Below are 21,992 nucleotides of genomic sequence, written 5' to 3'. Positions count from 1 at the left end.
CTTCACCCAACAACCTCCATCAGACTAAGCTGTCCTACAGCGCTGGTTATCAACACACTAAGTTAAACAGGGTTTTCCAATCTAAATGCCCAATCCCAAACATGGAAAGGTCAACTAGCAGCAGAGCAAACTAGAATAGTAAAGAAATGCAAAGACGTCTAACATATAATCCATGCCAGAAGTGACGAAGTTTCAGCTGATAAATACAGGAAGGCCAGCTGGCAAAGAAAACCCCCACTGTGTTAATTAATAGGCTTACTATTATCACTGTAAAACAGAAGTTTTACAAGACAACTTGTAAAAGAAGGAAAAACTGAGTTTCTGTTAGGGGTGTGCCATATCGTATCGTTCACGATAATATCGGTATTATTTTTTATGGTTAAAAAAAAATGCATATCATGATATTGGCAACATTCCTACTTCTTGATGTAGTGGCGTAAGGCTAACAATTAAAGTTGTTTTAATCACAAAAAGCTACTTACTATCTGTCGCTAAACACATGCAGCTTTCAAAATAAGAGCATGGTGTGTTACCAGAATCCACCACAGAACTTACAAGAAGACTGTCAAAATAAGATGCCTTAAATAAAACATACAAGAACCTTTATTCTCTTTTACAAAATGTCATTAAAATATGCCCCCGAAACCCCTAAATGGTTATTTTTATTTTTTGGTCATACTCAAGAGTCAAGAGTAGATTTTTTTTGTATTTGGCAACTGTTGAGATTTATATCTTTTTAAGTATTTCGTAATATCGTGAAGAATAATCGTTAATATTGTGAAATATTGTGATATTCTTTTAGGGCCATATTGCCCACCCCTAGTTTCTGTCTCCTTTTCTTTAATATTATCTAGCCAACGTCAGTTTTATTATCATCATCATCAGTCTCTTTTTCCCTACAAACTAGACAATATTCAAAAATATATAATTTGACTAACAAGTTAAGAGGTACAAAAATGTGTTTTTATCTACAGCTGTCAACATTGGCCAAAAATGATCCACTGATAACTATGAATTCAATCTGGTATTTATTACTGACTTTTCTATCAAGGGACCACCCTAAATGAACATCAGTGTTTCCCCTACCATTATATTAGATCATGTTAATTTTATTTTCTATAATGCACAAGATCAAAACATAAGTCATTTACACACGTATTGAATTTACCAAGCTGCCCACCCCACTTCTCAGCTGCAAAACAATCCCAGCATGATAGAGAGACGCCTGAATGCCTCCCTGTCTGTTTCAGTCCCGCCCCCACATCATCTCTACGTGTACACACCAAAATTAAATACCATCAACCTGTCCGGGCCGTCACAGGTGATCCAAACCGATCCGAACACACGGTTGCATATGCCAATCGGTTGGCATTAGTTGACAATTAAAGTTGTTTCAAATCACAAAAGGCTAAACCAGGGGTCTCAAACTCAAATTACCTGGGGGCCACTGGAGGCAGTATCAAAATGACCAAGAAAAAACACTAAATTACTGAAAAAAATACACAAAATGACAAAAAAAGACACAGAATTACCAAAAAAGACAAAATTATATATTTTTTAAAAAGACACAAAATGACAGAAAAAAAAACATTCATATAAAACTCACATTAAACTTTCATATCAAGGTGGGGGCCACAAAATATCGTCACAAGGGCCACAATTGGCCCGCGGGCCACAAGTTTGAGACCCATGGGCTAAACTGTGCCAAACGGTCTGAATTACTTCCTGTCGCTTAACACATGCTGCTTTCAAAACAAGAGCACATGGATGTGTTAACAGAATCCACCACAGAATTTACAAGACTGTCAAAATAAGATGACTTAAATGAAACCTACAAGAACCTTTATTCTCCTTTACAGTAATTAATTAAAATATGCAATGATTAAGATCAGTGTATATGATGGAATAGTGGCATTAGAACCTGCGAGAGGCCACTAAATTTGGGCTTTTTAAGGGGGAAAAAATTATCTGAATGCAGGAAGTTTAGTAAGTATTTGGTTCCCCTGTTGCCTCCATGACAGAATGTCACATGTAACATGCATGACTGTATCAAAGAAATTCTCTAATAAAAAACAATGACAAGCACTTTGGCTCATGATGCACGTAATGTGCATGCATATATGTAGCTCCCGATAAAAGGCATAGATAATTCTACGTGTTAATCGGTTATGTCAAAACAAAGCTGCTCTGGAGCAGTTTAGGAGTCCAGTACAGGCTACCATGCACAATCATAACACTGAAAACACAACTAACTTTAAATTAAAGTTACTAAATCCGGCTTCATAGCACAGGGCTCGGACCATTAGTAGGATATTATCTCAGTAAAAACAGAAGAGCTGCTTCAACCTGAAACATCTTTGGACACAAAAAAACGAGGTAATAAACCTCAAACATGTTTAAAAATAAATTTCCTGTCTGAACACACTGTTCATTTCTTGACTCCAAAACTGCCGTAACACTGTGACGTCTGCCTTAGTACATAGTGTATCTTTTTCACTATGAAAGTGGGACACATTGTAAATTCCTAATTATTGCAGGAATTTGACCAGTAGCAAGAGGATCTGAGATAACATCCTACAGCAATCCCCCACATCCTCTGTTGTCTGGGACAGTCGGGACCGACTCGGTGTCTCCCTTGACACAGAGTGGCTTGCGTTTGATTTAGAGTACTGACACAAAATGCATGCTTTATATCAGCCACTCCGGCTAAATGTAGCCCATTTACCTACTATGCCTAAAGGGGGGCAGGGGGGGAGGAGACGCAAAAGACTTGTAGCAGATAAATGAAACGGGAGGGTGGGAGGACGGAGCCTATTAGGTGTGTTTAGACTGAGGCTGGTGATGAGGAGAGTAATAGTGACACCACCCAATTTAGCCCACTGCCAGCACTCAGATGCTTGTGTGTTTTTGTATGTATGTGTGTGTGTGTGTAGCACACTGCTGTATGCTGCTGAAGCAAGTGTGTGTGAGCTGCAGGGGTGTGGTGCTGAACAACACTGAGCACCACGTTGACATGTTAAATTGCCAAAAGCAGGTGATCTTTCATTAAATCACAGTCCGCGGATGTGTTTAAAATCTAATACACAGCCTGGTTATTTATGTCACTTTTTTCTTTTTTTTAAAAATCAGATAATCTGCATTGAAAATATTGCACTATTTCTGATGTAAATGATGGAGCTGAAAGCGTGGACACACACCATGACAATCCTATTTCTGGACACAAAAAAATTACAATTCCCTCCCTTTCTTTCTTTCTTTCTTTCTTGTCCTTCAGCCAACATATCAATTCAATAACCAGCCTGCATCCATGGCGGCGTTGGGGTATATGAGGACACGACCCTGCTTTTGGCATGGGGAGGTTTTGACGAGATCTTTATGTATGCTGTTTGAAAAGCATGCTCCTCCACTCATGATGAGCCTCTCTCTCTCTCTCTCTCTCGCTCTCTCTACACAAAGGAATGTCACACAAAGGAAACGCAGTCTGTGACTGAGGCTGTGAGTCAATAGAAAAAAACCCACTGTTGTCTGTAAGTATGAGAAAAGCTTCTGCTTTTTGCAGTACGGTGAAACAAAGAAACGCGTACGTGGTTCCGTGTGAAAAATAAAATAAAAATCTCAGCATAATGAGAGCACGTAGGGATGGTAGCAGCGGCTGAGGGCTGGTGTACCGCTGCCTTTTCTCTAACGGGGAGCTACCACATCCTATTCAGAGTGTTGCAGGGTATTTCAACATAAACCACCTATTACACGACTCAAGCAGTCTTGAGGAAACTCGTGTCTACGCGACATGTATACGAGGCTAAGTAGGTCCCCTTTAAACATTTCAACTGCATTGCACTGCGATCACACACATGCTGATGAACCAAAGCTATCCCTGCTGAACTCCACTTCTCGGTGAAATAACATGCCGTTTAGATATGTGCAACACGAATGGACCAAAACACTTCAACAAGCCACATTTCAATAGTGCAAAGTGGCATTAAAGGAGTGCATATTGAGCCGAGTTTGGTGCAGTCCGGTTCACTGGATGCTGTTATTATAACTCGGGGAGGAAGAGGAAGTAGGCGAGCAAAGAAATTGTTTCTCATCTTTTGACAGCAAGCTGTTTAGAGTCGTAGCAACACACGATTATTCTGCTCCTTAAATAATCCTCAGTAGCATTTATTGCTGCACTAATGGCTCTTATTGCACTTGATTGTTTGCTTTTTTCTTTTCTGTCTGCTAAATGACTAAATGTAAATGTCTGTTAGTCTGAATCCCTCTATACCTCATGAACAGGTCAAACCTCATCACCTTAAGAGAAGATGGTAATTACACACACTCATCCTAAAGTTACAAGAGAAACAAGAAACCGTTACAGATCACCATGATACTGTATGAAGCAGCTTAAAGCTAACAGGCTAATATGATGGTGCAGAGTTGTTAGTGTCAGCCAGTTATTACACTGTAGGTTTAACAACCACTGTTATTGTATTGACAAACTGATTAAACAAAAGAGGGTAGACAGGAAGTAAACTAACTTCACCACACATATTACCATACAAAAAGGTGGAGAATTTAACAGCCTACTTTTATCCAAAGACCCCAAACATTGATAGATAGATAGATAGATAGATAGATAGATAGATAGATAGATAGACTTTATTTATCCCAAATTACAGTGTAGCAGCAGCATTACACACAGAGACAATAACAACACAATTAAGTAAAAAGAACAACCTAGGCATACTTCAAGCAATAAAATATAAAAATACAATAAAATATAAAGTGTCTAAAGAAGGAGTGGAATAGAATTCCAGTGCAGAATAAATATGAATATACAGTATAAAAATGTTGGTGCTATGAAACAAATAAGGTGCAATGAACAGTGTGCATATAAAAACACATAAAGTGCATAGACAGTATGTAATGGACCAGGTTATTATTATTGTTATTGTACAGTGTGATGGCATGTGGCAGGAAAATTGCTGAAGGATCTGAGATGGGGTGAAAAATAATAATAATAATAATAACTGGGGGTAAAAAAAAAAAAAAAAAAAAAACACGAGGTTCAAAAATGGCAACACAACCTCAGACAGCTCCACCACAGCTCCAACCACAAGGTAAATGGACAACCAGTGCTTGACAAAAAGCAAACATCCACTTAATGATGCTGCCAACTTAGTTTCTGCAGAGCAGAGAACTGTTCACTGGACTTCTGGGCTCTTTGTTGGCACAGAAACAGCCCAATGCTTTTTTTTTTTTTTTGATCCCAAAGGGGGATAACTGTCCGCCCTTTTTAAAAGCCTAGTGTGACTTTTAACTGCCTGCCTCTTTTCTCCCCCCCAGACAATAAACATTCCTGAGACAGGCAGCAGCAGGCTGGTCGCCGACCCTGCGCCATCTTGGTTAGTCACACTCTGCTTCTTCAGCCTTCTTCTTCTTCAACAAAGAGCGTTTCTGGCCCAGCTGGTCGCACGCGGGAATGTAACTTCCGTTTAAAAACAACACGAAAAAAGCACAACACAGCTCAGCAGGGTGTATTTAAGCAGCTTACCGGTAGTTTCTTGTATCCTTGTCCCGAGCAGGAGAACAAACAGAAGGTACGGTGTTGCATCCATCGTGGCTTCGGACCAGACTGGCAGCGGACCGACTGCTAACTTCTCCCAGCGCTGAGGAAGGCAGGCGCTGATTGGCTGATGTCGCCGCAAGTCCCGCCTCTCCGGGGCTTTCTCGCGGGAAGCTCGATGCTGATTGGCGGAGAGATCTGCTACGACCCCGCCCTCTCCCACCACTCGAGCAAACTCTGCCACTGCTGTAAACAAAATACTGTTGTTTTTCTTTTCTTTTTTTTTTCTAATTTATTTATTGGAATTTTGTATTTTTGTATATTTTGTACACAGAATTAAGTCAGAGTAGAAAAAACAAGCAAAAAATAACACACACAAAAAACCCAGAAACAACAAAACAGGACATATTTTTAAAAAGAAATAATAATAATTAAGTATATTATAATATTATATCTTGTGTCTTTTTTATGTGTGTTTTTTGTGATTTTGTGTGTGTTTTTGTTTTCTTGTGTGTTTTTATCTGTTTTTTTGTGTGGTTTTATTGTGTGGTTTTTATGTGTTTTTTGTAATTTTTTCCTTCTTTTGTAATTTTTGGTGTGTTTTTTGTGTTCTTTATGCATTTTTTTGTTGTTTTTTTGTAATTTTTTTAATGTGTTTTTATGTGTTTTTCATGTATGTTTTTTGTGTCTTTTTTATGTGTTTTTTGTAATTTTGTTTGTGTGTTTTTTGTGTTTCAAAATGTTGATCCAGTAAGTCAAAATGACTAAATAATAAATAATATTTTTTTTGTGTTTTTTGTTTGTTTTGTTTTTTGTATTTTTTTTTAGTTTTTTTTTTATGTGTGTGTTCTGTGTGTTTTTGTGTGGTTTTTATGTGTGTTTTTAGTATTTTTTGTGTTTCAAAAGGCTGATCCAGTAAGTCAAAATGACAAAATAATAAATACTTTTTTGTGTGTTTTTTGTTTGTTTTGTTTTTTGTGTTTTTTGTATTTTTTTGAGTTTTGTGTTTTTTATGTGTGTTTTTGTGTGGTTTTTATGTGTGTTTTTAGTATTTTTTGTGTTTCAAAAGGTTGATCCAGTAAGTCAAAATGACAAAATAAAAATAATCAGGTGAGGTTGAGCTGAAAAAGATGACACCAGCATGACATGGTGATCATTATTTATATTGCATATACAGGCAGAATGAAAAAGAGTCAAAAACCAACACAATAGCCCCAAACTCCAAAGGGTTAAACACTTATACTAGATATCATCTAGAGAAGAGTCTGGAAACTTTACGTATCACAGGATAACGTGTGATTTTGTTAGACAGAAAGAACATGTCACTGTGGCTCTGACTGAGGAAAAACACAATCAGAACATCAGCAACAAACAGAGAAAACATTCTCTCTGATAACATATCCTCAATGACATGCTGTGGCTAGCTCCATATGTCACACACACACACACATACACACACACACACACACACACACACACACACATCCCTCATGCATTGTTCTAAAGCCGTAACCCTTCCTTTGTCTGGTCCCTCTCAGAGTGGGCACACACACACACACACACACACACAGATCTGACCTGGCCTTACCCCCCCTCCTCCTTTCAGTGTGCACACACTCACACACACCCTCCCTGGTCCCTGGAGAGTGTGACAGAGATTGATGACGGCCTATTATATGATGTCCAACTGAGCCCTGAATTCACACACACACACACACACACACACACACACACACACACACACACACATACACACACACACACACACACACACACACACATACATACACACACACACACACACACACACACAATAATAGTAAATCAGGGAGTCACACACACACACAAATATAGTAAGTCAGGGAGTCACACACACACACACACACACACACACACAAATATAGTAAGTCAGGGAGTCACACACACACACACACACACAAAGAGTAAGACAGGGAGTCACACACACACACACACACACAAATATAGTAAGTCAGGGAGTCACACACACACACACACACACACACATACATACACACACACACACACACACAAATATAGTAAGTCAGGGAGTCACACACACACACACACACACACACACAAAGAGTAAGACAGGGAGTCACACACACACACATATACACACACACACACACACATACACACACACACACGAACACACACACACACATACACAAAAATAGTAAGTCAGGGAGTCACACACACACACATACACACACACACATATATACACACACACACACACACACAATAATAGTAAGTCAGGGAGTCACACACACACATATACAAAAATATAGTAAGTCAGGGAGTCACACACACACACACACACGAACACTCACACACACACACACACACACACACACACACACGAACACTCTCACACACACACACACACACACTTACACACTTACACACGAACACACACACACACAATAATATTAAGTCAGGGAGTCACACACATACACACACACACACACGAACACACACACACGCACACACGAACACACACACACACACACACACAATAATAGTAAATTAGGGAGTCACACACACACACACACACACTGTTTAATAAAGACTTAACACATTTTGATTCATTATTATTTTTTATTTAATTCCTGCAGTACATCCAGGATATCATCGATGACAAAGAAGGAATGTTTCGTGTCTTTTAGAGAACATTCAGTTGCAGGAGTCCATGATGCGCCTCATGCTCATGAACCTCATGCCACTCATGCCCATGTCCCTGAAGCTCCTGTACTCTCCGGGCCTCAGGTACATCATCCTGCCTCTGTAGTGGGCCTGCTCGTACATCAGCCAGTGGCCGTCCATCACGTGGCAGGACATGCAGTCAGACATGCGGTAGTGGTCCATGATGTTGGTGCAGTCCTCCATCATCTCGTGCATCTGACCACCGAAGTTCTCCCTCTCGTAGATCTTCATCCTGAACTGACCTCTGTGCTATTTTTGGGAAACAAATAAAAAGAAATTTAAGCCTCAAGATCAGTTTCCGTGTGTGATGTCACTCATAGAATCATAGTATGATGTAGTGCTGCACAATTATAGCCAAAATGATAATCACGATTATTAATCACGATTATTCATCATGTTAGGGAAAACATCTGTATTTTTATTGCACTACTTTTAAACAAACAATAGCAACAGTTTTTAGTGTCGGGAGCTTGATGTAAACAAACAGAGATCGCTAAGTGAACACCTCCTGCAGCAGCAGCACATACACACTGTACCGCTACAGAGCTAACTGTTAGCCTGTTAGCAATTTGCAGACTGGACGCTAAGGGGTTAACATCCCCTCCGGCTCTGCAGCTGGGAGAGACTGCTGCAGGAGGACTGTGCCGATTCGACTCGTTCTTACTCTTCTTAATGAGCCTCCGGCCCCCGTGACTCGTTAAGAAGAGTAACAACGAGTCTCCAAAAGTCTCCAATAACACCAGAAAAAGTCGATGGATTTGTTGCTAGTCGCTTTTTTGAAAAAATGTCGCTAAGGGGGTCTGAAGAGTCGCTAAATATAGCAACAAAGTCGATAAGTTGGCAACACTGCTTCGCCGGCTTTTACAAATGGCGCGTGTTGTTGTGACGTCCAGTACTACGTCACATCCTGCTTAGTGTTCTATCCAATCAGCAACCAGGATTTTTTCAGGGGAGATAACCCCCCCCCCCCACCCCCTGGTGGTTGGAGGACTACTGGTGTAGAAAGTGCTTGATTAGATATGCAGGAGAGACGCATTTTAAAATGGAAATATCGCCGACGATCAGGTTAATTTAATCGTGGCGGCCAAAATCGTTTTTAATTCTATTAATTGTGCTTCAGCCCTAGCATGATGGCCCTAGCATGATGGCCCTAGCATGGTGGCCCTAGCATGATGGCCCTAGCATCTAGCTAGCATGATGGCCCTAGCATGATGGCCCTAGCATGGTGGCCCTAGCATGATGGCCCTAGCATCTAGCTAGCATGATGGCCCTAGCATGATGGCCCTAGCATGGTGGCCCTAGCATGATGGCCCTAGCATGATGGCCCTAGCATGGTGGCCCTAGCATCTAGCTAGCATGATGGCCCTAGCATGGTGGCCCTAGCATGATGGCCCTAACATGATGGCCCTAGCATGATGGCCCTATCATGATGGCCCTAGCATGATGGCCCTAGCATGGTGGCCCTAGCATCTAGCTAGCATGATGGCCCTAGCATGATGGCCCTAGTATGGTGGCCCTAGCATGGTGGCCCTAGCATGATGGACCTAGCATGGTGGCCCTAGCATGATGGCCCTAGCATGGTGGCCCTAGCATGATGGCCCTAGCATGATGGCCCTAGCATGGTGGCCCTAGCATCTAGCTAGCATGATGGCCCTAGCATGGTGGCCCTAGCATGATGGCCCTAACATGATGGCCCTAGCATGATGGCCCTATCATGATGGCCCTAGCATGGTGGCCCTAGCATGGTGGCCCTAGCATGATGGCCCTAACATGATGGCCCTAGCATGATGGCCCTAGCATGATGGCCCTAGCATCTAGCTAGCATGATGGCCCTAGCATGATGGCCCTAGCATGGTGGCCCCAGCATGATGGCCCTAGCATGATGGCCCTAGCATGGTGGCCCTAGCATCTAGCTAGCATGATGGCCCTAGCATGGTGGCCCTAGCATGATGGCCCTAACATGATGGCCCTAGCATGATGGCCCTATCATGATGGCCCTAGCATGGTGGCCCTAGCATGGTGGCCCTAGCATGATGGCCCTAGCATGATGGCCCTAGCATCTAGCTAGCATGATGGCCCTAGCATGATGGCCCTAGCATGGTGGCCCCAGCATGATGGCCCTAGCATCTAGCTAGCATGATGGCCCTAGCATGGTGGCCCTAGCATGGTGGCCCTAGCATCTAGCTAGCATGGTGGCCCTAGCATGATGGCCCTAGCATGGTGGCCCTAGCATCTAGCTAGCATGATGGCCCTAGCATGGTGGCCCTAGCATGGTGGCCCTAGCATCTAGCTAGCATGGTGGCCCTAGCATGATGGCCCTAGCATGGTGGTTGCTCTTTTTATACCTACCATGGGGATCATGTGGCAGGACCTGATGCAGTCTCTCATTCCCATCATGCTCATGTAGTCGGAGTACTCGCCCCTCCTCATGAAGAACTGGTTCCCCATGAAGTTGGGGCGGTCGTAGACCATGAAGCAGCCGCTCTCCACCCTGCAGGAGTGACACCTGTTCAGGTAGGAGGACATGTCGGTGCAGTCGCTCATGCACTCATAGGAGCGACCCTGGAAGTTCCTCTCCTCGTAGAAGACGATCTTGCCCCTCATGTTCATGTTGCTCATGTTGGCTGTAGATGTGATGAACTGCCTTCCTACCTGCTGTTCCCTTCCCTTTATATACCCCCTCCCACCCCCCCTGCAGGAGAATCCCCGACTCAGCAGCTTCCCATTGAGGCCAGTAGAACACAGAGGTGATGTCCATGTTTCAGGAGTCTTTAGAAAACCTTTTCTGTCGTTACAGAGAGCTTGGAACACGTGAACGGGATTGTTTTTTTTTGTTCTCGGGAAACAAAACAGTGAATACAGGAAATATAACAAAGGTCATTCACAGAACAGAACAAGGTGATCATTCAGGTGTGTGTGTGTGAGACTCCCCAATTTACTATTATTGTGTGTGTGTGTGTGTGTGTGTGTGTGTGTGTGTGTGTGTGTGTGTTTGAGTAGCACTGCCCCTCAAACACACACACACACACACACACACACACACAATAATAGTAAATTGGGGAGTCTCACACACACACACACACACACACACACACACACACACACACACACACACACACAGACACACACACACACACACACACACACACACACAATAATAGTAAATTGGGGAGTCCCACACACACACACACACACACACACACACACACACAATAATAGTAAATTGGGGAGTCTCACACACACACACACACACACACAATAATAGTAAATTGGGGAGTCTCACACACACACACACATACACACACACACACACACACACACACACACACACACACACACACACACACACACACACACAATAGCAGTAGGTCAGGGAGCTCCAGGTCAGCAGGGTCAGACTGGCTGACATATTAATATTTTGTAATTATTTTTTGCTTTTAATCTCAACTTGCTCCATTTCCACCATGATTCCAATATTATTAATATTGGTGATTCATAATTACGCTCCTCATTTATATTTATCAAGCTTTGGATGGTCCCCAGAGAGCGCTCTAGTCCTTTATAAGCTTCATCTCTTGTAATAGATCGCTCCCAGAACCTTCACCATGCTGCCTGAGGGCCCAAACCAGCTCAGGCTTCCTTATCGTCCAACACTGAGTGAGCATCAGTAGCCAGATTATAAGGAGCAGTCACACTGACCGAGGGAAGAGAGTTCTTGCTTCTTCAAAAGAAACGATTTGAAATCCCCGATAATGTTCAGCTCAGACAGTTTCAAGTCGTTTTACAAATTATTCCAGGACAAAAGAGCAGCCGAACTAAAAGCTTTCTTACCTTAATCACTTCTCACTGTTGACTCCAGCTTCACTGCTTTGACAGGTTTTGTATAGCTGAGTGGAAAGGAAAAAATCAATTTTATGCTAATGCACAATAAAGTAATCTGAAATCTGAAATACTGACAAAGATGATGATGATCTCCTAATAAGCAGTGATGGGGAGACTTGAACCTGGCGGGTGTATTTTATGTTACAAGTGGTATATTTTATTGTTACTTTTATATGTGAGTCTTCTGCTCACTGCAAAAACAAAACTAAGTAAGATTAAATATCTTAGATCGAAGAGAAATATGCTTATTTTCTGTCTCATAAGATAGTTCTTCTTAGTCAGCAGTTTTTATTTTAGACTGTTTCGCTTGTTTTATATAAAGATTCTATGGCTTTTGCTTGATTTAAAAAATTCGAAGAAAAATATTCTACATACAGATAAAAATATTTGTAGCTGTATCAACAAAAACACACAAAGAATTACAAAAAACATCCAAAAATTTGAAAACACACACACAAAAAAATACAAAAAACACACAAATATAGCCCAAAATCTTTTGTCAGATATAAGAGGTGTTTGGGAGCAGAATATAACAGTATGAGTCGTATCCTTTTTTGCAGCTTATACAGACATATATATATATATACAAATTCACATTTAGTCTGCTGTTTTTCATTTGTGATCTGCTTAATACAGCATTAAAGTATATACATCAGGTCAAATATGTATAAATTATATGGTTGAACAAAAGTAACACGAACAAACAATAAGTAATTACATAATAAACTGTGTAAATGGAAATAAATAAAATTAAATGAAGTGAAATAAAGTAAAATAAAATAAAGATAACATGACTTTTATTGCATTAACATGGTCATGGCAGGTCACCTGAAAAAGACACAAACTGACTAAAAAAAACAAACACAAAATGACCAAAAAAGACACAAAATTATCAAAAAAGACACAAAAAGACACAAAAAGACACAAAAGACCAAAAAAGACACAAAATGACCAAAAAAGACACAAAAAGACACAAAATGACACAAAACTACAAAAAAATACACAAAATGACTAAAAAAAAGACACAAAATAACTAAAAAAGACACAACAAAAGACACAAAATGACCAAAAAAGACACAAAATAACTAAAAATGACACAACAAAAGACATTAAATGACCAAAAAAGACACAAAAAGACACAAAATGACCAAAAAAAGACACAAAATGACTAAAAAAAGACACAAAATAACTAAAAAAGACACAACAAAAGACACAAAATGACCAAAAAAGACACAAACTGACCAAAAAAAGACAAAATAACTAAAAAAAGACACAAAATGACTAAAAAAAGAAACAAAATGACTAAAAAAAGACACAAAATAACTAAAAAAAGACACAACAAAAGACACAAAATGACCAAAAAAGACACAAAATGACTAAAAAAAGACACAACAAAAGGCACAAAATGACTAAAAAAAGAAACAAAATGACTAAAAAAAGACACAAAATTACTAAAAAAAGACACAAAATAACTAAAAAAGACACAACAAAAGACACAAAATGACCAAAAAAGACACAAAATAACTAAAAAAGACACAACAAAAGACACAAAATGACCAAAAAAGACACAAAATGACCAAAAAAGACACAAAAAGACACAAAATGACTAAAAAAGACACAAAATGACAAAAAAAATACACAAATAAAATCGAGTCCCACTAGAATAAAAACAAGAGTTGATGACAGGATCACACACAATCACAAGATCACATTTATGTTGGTTTTTCTTTGTTTCTTTTTGGTTCAAAATGTTTTAATCCAGTAAGTCAGAATAAAAAAACAATTATTATCAGGTCATATAGGTGAAAAATATATACCAACATGTCATTTAAACATGTTTTAAGTGGTGAATACAGGCAGGATGGAAAGATTCAGAAATGGACAAAAATAAAAAAGAGAGAGAACTCAGAGATTTCTCAGAGACAGGACAGGTTTTTTCAGCAGCCTCTAAGACTGACAGAGTTCTCCTCGCTCTACCTAGACGGAGTCATTTGATGTCTGGAAATAAAGGAAACGAAAAGGAACATCAAAGTGCTCTTTGATTAATTTTCTCTCTCAACAGAGGAAATAATTCCACTACATCTTTTCCCCAGAAGTGTTTTAAAGGTGGGCAGCGCTGCAGGCAGATAGAAAGGAGATAAATCTAATACACACTGTAAAAAATAAATGTTGTTTTTACAGTAAAAAAAAAACGGCAGCTGTTTAGCCCATTACAAACAAAACTAAAACTAATAAAAAGTTAACTAAAACTAAGCATTTTCCAACAATAAAAACTCAACTAAAACTAGCAAACTCACTCTAAAAATGTACTAAAACAAACTGAATTTGCAAATAAAAACTCACAACGACATTTAAACTAAGATTAATAAAAAATCTAAAACTATTATAACCTTGATAGGAACATAATTACGAGAACAGCTGTAATTGCTGAGACACTTTCAAGGAGGAAACTATCACAGCAAAGAAAAAAAGGTGTAAAACTCCAAAAATGTATAAGTTCACTTAAGTTGTTGACTAAAGTATATATAAATCAGTATCATAATATAATATATTATAATATAATTGTCAACAAATAATGACGTCATGAGGTAAAAACGTTCAGCAGCATGTTTCCTGCTGTCAGCTGAACTCTAAAGTTTTCATGTCCAATTTAATGCTTCAACTCTTTTTCAGCAAAGGCAAAAATCACCACGACCAAGTATAGTAACATGATTTTACTTTTTTTGCAGAGACTTTTCAAATTTTGCAGTGTGTGTTTCAACATATTTAATGCAAACTATTGTGTTTACTGTTTTCTTGTGTGATTTTTTGTGTGTTTTGTGTGTTTTTTATGTTTTGTTTTTTTTCTTTTTCTTTTTTTTAGGTAATTCTTTGTGGTTTTATGTGGGTTTTTTGTATTTTTTTTATGTTTTAATGTGTTTTTTGTAATTTTTTCCATTTTTTCCATTTTTTGTGGGTTTTTATGTGGGTTTTTTTTGTAATTTTTTGAGTTGTTTTGTGTTTTTTGTATTTTTTTGTGGGTTTGTATCTGTGTTTTTAGAATTTTTTTCATTCTTGTGTTTTTTGTAATTTTTTTGTGTTCTTTATGTGTTTTTTTTATTTTTTGTAATTTTTTCTTTTTTTGTTTTTTTGTAATTTTTTGTATTGTTTTGTGTGTTTTTGTGGTCTTTATGTGTTTTTTTGTATTTTTTGTGTGTTTATATATATGTTTTTTTGTAATTTTTTTCATTTTTTGTGTTTTTTATGTGTTTTTGTGTTCTTTATATGTTTTTATGTGGGTTTTTTTGTATTTTTTGCGTGTTTTTATCCGTGTTTTTTGTAATTTTTTGTGTTGTTTTATGTATTTTTTTTATGTTTTTGTGTGTTTTTTTTGTGTGTTTCAAAATGTTGATCCAGTAAGTCAAAATGACAAAATAAAAATGAGGTGAGGTTGAGGTAAAAACGATGATACCAGCATGACATGGTTGCATAAGTTGCATATACAGGCAGAATAAAAATAAAAGAGTAAAAAAACAACAAAATAGCACCAAACTCCAAAGGGTTAACATCCTTCTTTATTCATAGCAATATCATCTCTTTATCAGACTTTCTGCTTGTTATTTTGTGATTAAGTCACTCTTAGTAAAAGTGTCGACTAAATGCTAAAATTGTAAATGCAAATGATTCAGGTGATACAAGACTAAAACAGAAACAGCATCTGATTATTGCTGAGAACAGGTGGTGCCATTGTGTGCTAGCGAGTGTGTGTGTGTGTGTGTGTGTGTGTGTGTGTGTGTGTTTTAGGGGGATGTAGTGTCAGATGATCATCTCTATTTAGCGACATCAGTTTCACCCTTTATCGAGCAAAGAACTATATTTGGTAACTTCAGTGGATATCAGAATGGATTTCTTCTTCCAGCTAATCAGCAAAGATTAAACCATGACATCTGACCAATCATTATGATAATAATATAATAATATTAACTTTATTCACCTGGACCTCCAATGGAAAAATGAAAAATTTAGAAGAAAAAATCTGCAAGAAACAGTCGTACAAACAGAGTTATTCTTCAGTGACTTGTACCAGGAGAACTTGACTATGACGGCATATTAGGGCCAAGTATGAATAAAAATAATAGTAATATTTAGAGAAAAAAGCTGCAAATTTACTAGATTAAAGTGGCAAATCTACAAGAAAAAAAGTCGCAGATTTAAGGGATTTAAAGTGGCAAATCTGCACGAAAAAAGTTGCAGATTTACGAGAAAAAAAGTGGCAAATTTACTAGATTAAAGTGACAAATCTACAAGAAAAAAAGTTGCAGATTTAAGACATTTAAATTAGCAAATCTGCACGAAAAAAGTCGGAGATTTACAAGAAAAAAGTGGCAAATTTACTAGATTAAAGTGGCAAATCTACAAGAAAAAAAGTTGCAGATTTAAGAGATTTAAAGTAGCACATCTGCGTGAAAAAAGTCGGAGATTTAAGAGAAAAAAGTGGCAAATTTACTAGATTAAAGTGGCAAATCTACAAGAAAAAATGTTGCAGATTTAAGGGATTTAAAGTAGCAAATCTGCACGAAAAAAGTCGGAGATTTACGAGAAAAAAGCTGCAAATTTACTAGATTAAAGTGGCAAATCTACAAGAAAAAAAGTTGCAGATTTAAGAGATTTAAAGTAGCAAATCTGCACGAAAAAAGTTGCAGATTTACGAGAAAAAAGTGGCAAATTTACTAGATTAAAGTGGCAAATCTACAAGAAAAAAAGTTGCAGATTTAAGAGATTTAAAGTAGCACATCTGCGTGAAAAAAGTCGGAGATTTAAGAGAAAAAAGTGGCAAATTTACTAGATTAAAGTGGCAAATCTACAAGAAAAAAAGTTGCAGATTTAAGAGATTTAAAGTAGCAAATCTGCACGAAAAAAGTTGCAGATTTACGAGAAAAAAGTGGCAAATTTACTAGATTAAAGTGGCAAATCTACAAGAAAAAAAGTTGCAGATTTAAGAGATTTAAAGTAGCAAATCTGCATGAAAAAAGTCGGAGATTTACGAGAAAAAAGTGGCAAATTTACTAGATTAAAGTGGCAAATCTACAAGAAAAAAAGTTGCAGATTTAAGACATTTAAAGTAGCAAATCTGTGCGAAAAAAGTTGCAGATTTACGAGAAAAAAGTGGGGAAAAGCCACTTTTTTCTCGCAGATTCATCACTTTAAATCTCATAAATCTGTGCACTTTTTCTCTTAGATTTGACACTTTAATGTCGTAAACTTTTTTCTCTAAATATTACCCCCCTCCCCCTGGTCCGTATGGTTTTTTTTTACACTTTCTGGCTGTATGTAATATCCTCCAATATTCTCTAGGGTTGAAATTTGGAATTTGCAAGTATTTCAGTGAGTGCTCTATTAAGGGTTAAGTTGTTGTCAACCCTCTTGAGTCTCATTGTTGCTTCCTCTCAGAAGCATGAAGCAGACCTGGGACCGGTTCCATAAATCTCGTTAATCTGACTCACTTCCAGTTGTTTCAGTTCCACAAAGCAAATTCAACCAGTTTCTGAGTGTTAGTTGGCATAGTAACCGTGCTTGAACTATGTCGCATTTGCTTTCTGGAGCCGTCTAAACCAAAAATGAGTCACACTAAATCATGGGTCTCGAACTAGCGGCCCGCGGGCCAATTGTGGCCCTCGTGACGATATTTTGTGGCCCCCACCTTGATATGAAAGTTTAATGTGAGTTTTATATGAATGTCTCTTTACCATGTTGTGTGTGGAAGGTCCCTTTAATTACTTTTTTTGGTAATTTTGTGTCTTTTTTTGATAATTTTGAGTCTTTTTTTGGTCATTTTGAGTCTTTTTTTGGTCATTTTGTGTCTTTTTAAAATAATTTTGCGTCTTTTTTGGTAATTCTGTGTATTTTTTGGTAATTTTGTGTCTTTTTTTTAAGTAATTTTGTGTCTTTTTTGGTGATTTTGTCTTTTTTTTAGTTTTTTTTTGTTGTGATTTGGTCATTTTATGTCTTTTTAAAGTAATTTAGTTTTTTTCTGTCATTTTGTGTCTTTTTTGTCATTTTGTGTCTTTTTTGGTCATTTTGTGTCTTTTTTAAGTAATTTAGGGTTTTTTCTGTCATTTTGTGTTTTTTTTGTTTGTAGTAATTTTGTGTCTTTTTGTGTTTTTTTTGTAATTTTGTCTTTTTTAGTCATTTAAGTCTTGTTTTTAGTAATTTTGTGCCTTTTCTTTTTGTCATTTTGTGTTTTTTTTATAGTAATTATGTGTCCTTTTGGTCATTTTGCGTCTTTTTTTTTGTCATTTTGTGTCCTTTTTTGGTCATTGTGATACTGCCTCCAGCGGCCCCCAGGTAATTTCAGTTTGAGACCCCTGCACTAAATGAAATAAACCTGGCCTATTTGGTAAACTGTCTCACTCCTACTGCGGTTGAGTGGTCAGGACCAGGTTATGTTCTAGATAAGAGATCAGGATCTATAAAAGCACCGCCCACTGACCAATCAATTCTCTTGAAAAATGGCATCACCTTTTTTGGAAGATCCTGTGGACCTTGTTGCGCAGATAGTGCGAGGTAGCTGAGGAGGGTGAGAATTTTTCGAGGCTGACAAATCCCGTTAGAAACCCTGAAGAATATTGATATGAGAAATACAGATTACAGTTACAGTAGAGTTACTGTAACATAGTTGAAATTGTCTATTGTTTGCCTTTCAGTCCAATATAATAGGCCTTTGAAGTGGGCAAAAACTAAATATAGTTGATGTATCCTTCATTATGGGACAGGTTCAGATCTAAATCCACTTGATTCCACTCGTCGCCATCTTGTTTCTGATACAGGAAGCATGACCATATTTGGACTGTGGAGGAGGAGAGGGATCTGATCACTGACTACAGCCTCTCTACACCTCAACCTGACTGAGAGAAGCTGCTGCTAATTCATGTTAGCATTAACTGGAGCATTAACTGATGTTAGTTTTGGCTAGCAAGAAAACAAAAACTAAATGTTCGTTACTGACCTCAGAAAACTGAGCAGCGACTCCTTGGAGTGTCTGTTAGTCCAACCAAACACTGAACAAGACATTTAATGAACAAAACGTTCAAATAAACTGTCATTAAGTGAAAATACAGTGAAAGGGTCAAAGTTATGAGACCAAACCGCTAAACGTCCTTTTTTATATCTATATAACGTTATATATAACTTTATTGACACGTTGCCGTGGATACGCATTGTTCTGCTTCTCTCCTGATGACAGCTCGCCTTGTTAGTGACCTGTCAATCAAAAGTAGCCCCGCCCCAAATCATACGATTCTTTATCTTCTATTTTCTTCTAAATGGGGCCATTATTTACACTATTAACATCAGATTGTCTTGAAGAAGATTTTTTACTAGTGATTGAGACCATAGTGTTGTCCTGAAAAACATTTCTGAGGTAATAAATCAAGTGAGAAGTTTTCTCATTTTTGCATTGAAATTAATGGACATAAATGCTTTTGCAGCCAAACTTAGCGCCCCCTGCTGGAATTTTCAGTAGAATGCAGCTTAAGGCACTTCCTGGTTTGCCTCCCTGCTCAGACCAGGAGGTTGCCGCCTGGTACACAAATTGCTGAACATCTGAGAAATAACACATCAGGTGCAAAAAAAAACTTCAGTCTTTACAACTTTTGCTAAGTTTTAATGTTTGAAATCAAATTCATATTGGCTCCAGAGGACATAAAAATAACAATAACCATATTAATAAAAAAATAATACAATGATAATGGCAGGAGGAGCCGTGGTGAGGGGTTTTTTTTTCCGCTACAGAGCTGCCTAGCACGGTAATACTGTTAGAGGAGTGGACACGTTGTGCTGTACAGGCAGAAAAATACATAGACAGGACAACACATCATCTCTCATACATTCTAGAATAAAAACACTTCATAATTGTCATCATGCAATAAAGTATAACAGCTATTTTGCTTTTAAAAAAAACATGGCACATAGGTGATCTACCTCAACCCATTATCTGATACACAACAAATACAAAGACATTTCTTAACAAATATAAAGTTATTGCAATTTCATTATTACTTCATATAAGACACTGATGTGGGAGTCTTCTCTACCCCAAGTGGATTGTGGGTAGTTACTATATGATTGTCCTTTTGTTTGGCTTAGACAAAGTACAAACTTGAAAATACAGCTTCTAGTTCACACGTACAGACAGGAAGTGTCCCTTTTAATGCTTTTTTTTCTTCTCAGAGCTACTGGCCTCACACAAAGGGGGATTCTGTTGGGGAACCTGGCAACACTTTATCAAAAAAAATGGTGATCATGACATGTTTCCTTACCTGTACTGCAGGTTAAAATTCTGTGTATTTCTGTGGAATTCAGACAAATAAGAATATGTACGATTTGTACATAGTAGATGGTTTTAGCCTCTTAAAGAGACAGTACCCCAATTTACTCGTCAGGGGGCGTACACTGCAAAAAAGGTGTTTAGTCTAAAAACAAGATAAAAACAGTAAATCTGAGGGAAATGATCTTGCTGCATGGACAGATAATTTACCTTGACAAGATTTCTAAAATTAAGATTATTAAATCTAGAAATAAGCATGTTGAACACTTAAAATAAGAAATTAACTCTTAAAACAAGATAAATTAAAGCTGCCAGCAGCGATGAACTGGCCCAAGCAAATTATTTGTTTCTTACTAAGGTAAAAAAAATACTTAGATTTAGAAGTGTTAGAGTTAATTTCTTATTTTTAAGCGTTCAACATGCTTATTTCTAGATTTAACAATCTTAATTTAAATTCAAATTTATTAATTTTATTTATTTTTTGATCTTGTTTTAAGAGTTAATTACTTATTTTAAGTGTTCAACATGCTTATTTCTAGATTTAATAATCTTAATTAAAGAAATCTTGTCAAGGTAAATTATCTGTCCATGCAGCAAGATCATTTCCCTCAGATTTACTGTTTTTATCTTGTTTTTAGACACACCTTTTTACAGTTTACTTCCCCATTTGTGAAACTAGTTGTATGGTTGTTATTCCACTGGAGAAAAAAAGCCGCTAATGATGTCATATAAACTTAAGAACTAATATGCTGGCATTTCTTAGGCAATAACAATCTAATAAAATCAATGAAGGTTATTATAGTTAACGAAAACTAACGAAATAACCCAAACTAGAATTGAAAAAACATTTTTGTTAACTGAAATAAAACCAGATAAAAACAGTAAATCTGAGGGAAATGATCTTGCTGCATGGACAGATAATTTACCTTGAGAAGATTTCTTAAATTAAGATTATTAAATCTAGAAATAAGCATGTTGAACACTTAAAATAAGAAATTAACTCTTAAAACAAGATAAATTATCCAACACTTGTAAATCTAAGTATTTTTTTTATCTTGGTAAGAAACTAATAATTGTCAGTGTGGTTGCTCCATTTAACTTATCCTTTTAAATGTTGTGAAACACATTAATCACACTGTGATGACGTCATGTTCTGGTTTTTCATGCACTTTATGAACACCACGTGACATAATGTGTTGCCAGGTTTGTTACGGAGAATCAGATTATAAGTGTCGTCAGTTAAAACTGACATCGGACCAATATTGATCCCAGATCACCGTCTCATAAATAACAGGGGCCGGATTCACAAAGCATTCTTAAGAACAAAAATGCTTATTAAGTGCCACTTTTTAAGAGAAAATTTAAAAAGATTTGTAATCATGGAGAAATTATTATCTTTTCTTTAGTTTTTTTTTCTTAATTTTTTTCCTAAGAATGAACTTGAGAACAAATGAGATCCTTGAAAACAAAGTTCTTAGATTTCTTCACAAATTTCTTCACAGTGAAAAGGAAAATCTTGATTTGTATTCA

The 21,992-nt window shown here is 37.5% G+C and overlaps 2 protein-coding genes across 3 annotated transcripts in view; both read right to left on the bottom strand.

Annotated features, from left to right (window-relative positions):
* The window catches only part of tgfbr1b (transforming growth factor, beta receptor 1 b), a 59,275-nt gene extending 53,507 nt beyond the window's left edge, over positions 1-5,768 (bottom strand). Inside the window, exon 1 of the mRNA XM_059326480.1 lies at positions 5,537-5,768. Coding sequence (XP_059182463.1) covers positions 5,537-5,600 — 64 coding nt within the window. The 5' untranslated portion in view covers positions 5,601-5,768. The remainder of the gene's footprint in view (positions 1-5,536) is intronic.
* A 2,477-nt stretch (positions 5,769-8,245) lies between these two features.
* Positions 8,246-12,975, bottom strand: LOC131962050 (gamma-crystallin M3-like). Of its 2 annotated transcripts, XM_059327001.1 has the most exons (3): positions 12,968-12,975; positions 10,625-10,874; positions 8,246-8,524 (listed from the first exon to the last, which is right to left on the bottom strand). In XM_059327001.1, the coding sequence occupies exons 1-3, from the start codon at positions 12,973-12,975 to the stop codon at positions 8,246-8,248; spliced, it is 537 nt and encodes a 178-aa protein (XP_059182984.1). The 2 variants fall into 2 exon arrangements, with proteins under 2 accessions (XP_059182984.1, XP_059182985.1); XM_059327002.1 differs by lacking the exon at positions 12,968-12,975 and having other exon boundaries at positions 10,625-10,903.
* Positions 12,976-21,992: the final 9,017 nt, after the last annotated feature.

This window comes from Centropristis striata, chromosome 23 (assembly GCF_030273125.1).
Source record: "Centropristis striata isolate RG_2023a ecotype Rhode Island chromosome 23, C.striata_1.0, whole genome shotgun sequence".
Taxonomy (NCBI): Eukaryota; Metazoa; Chordata; class Actinopteri; order Perciformes; family Serranidae; genus Centropristis; species Centropristis striata.
This window is presented reverse-complemented; position numbering and strand designations above follow the sequence as displayed.

Coding starts and splice junctions, on each gene's coding strand:
- LOC131962050 (XM_059327002.1), bottom strand. CDS start 10,894: ATGAGCAACATGAACATGAGGGGCAAGATCGTCTTCTACGAGGAGAGG. Junction 8,525..10,624: donor CCTGCCACATGATCCCCATG/GTAGGTATAAAA, acceptor TCCCAAAAATAG/CACAGAGGTCAGTTCAGGAT.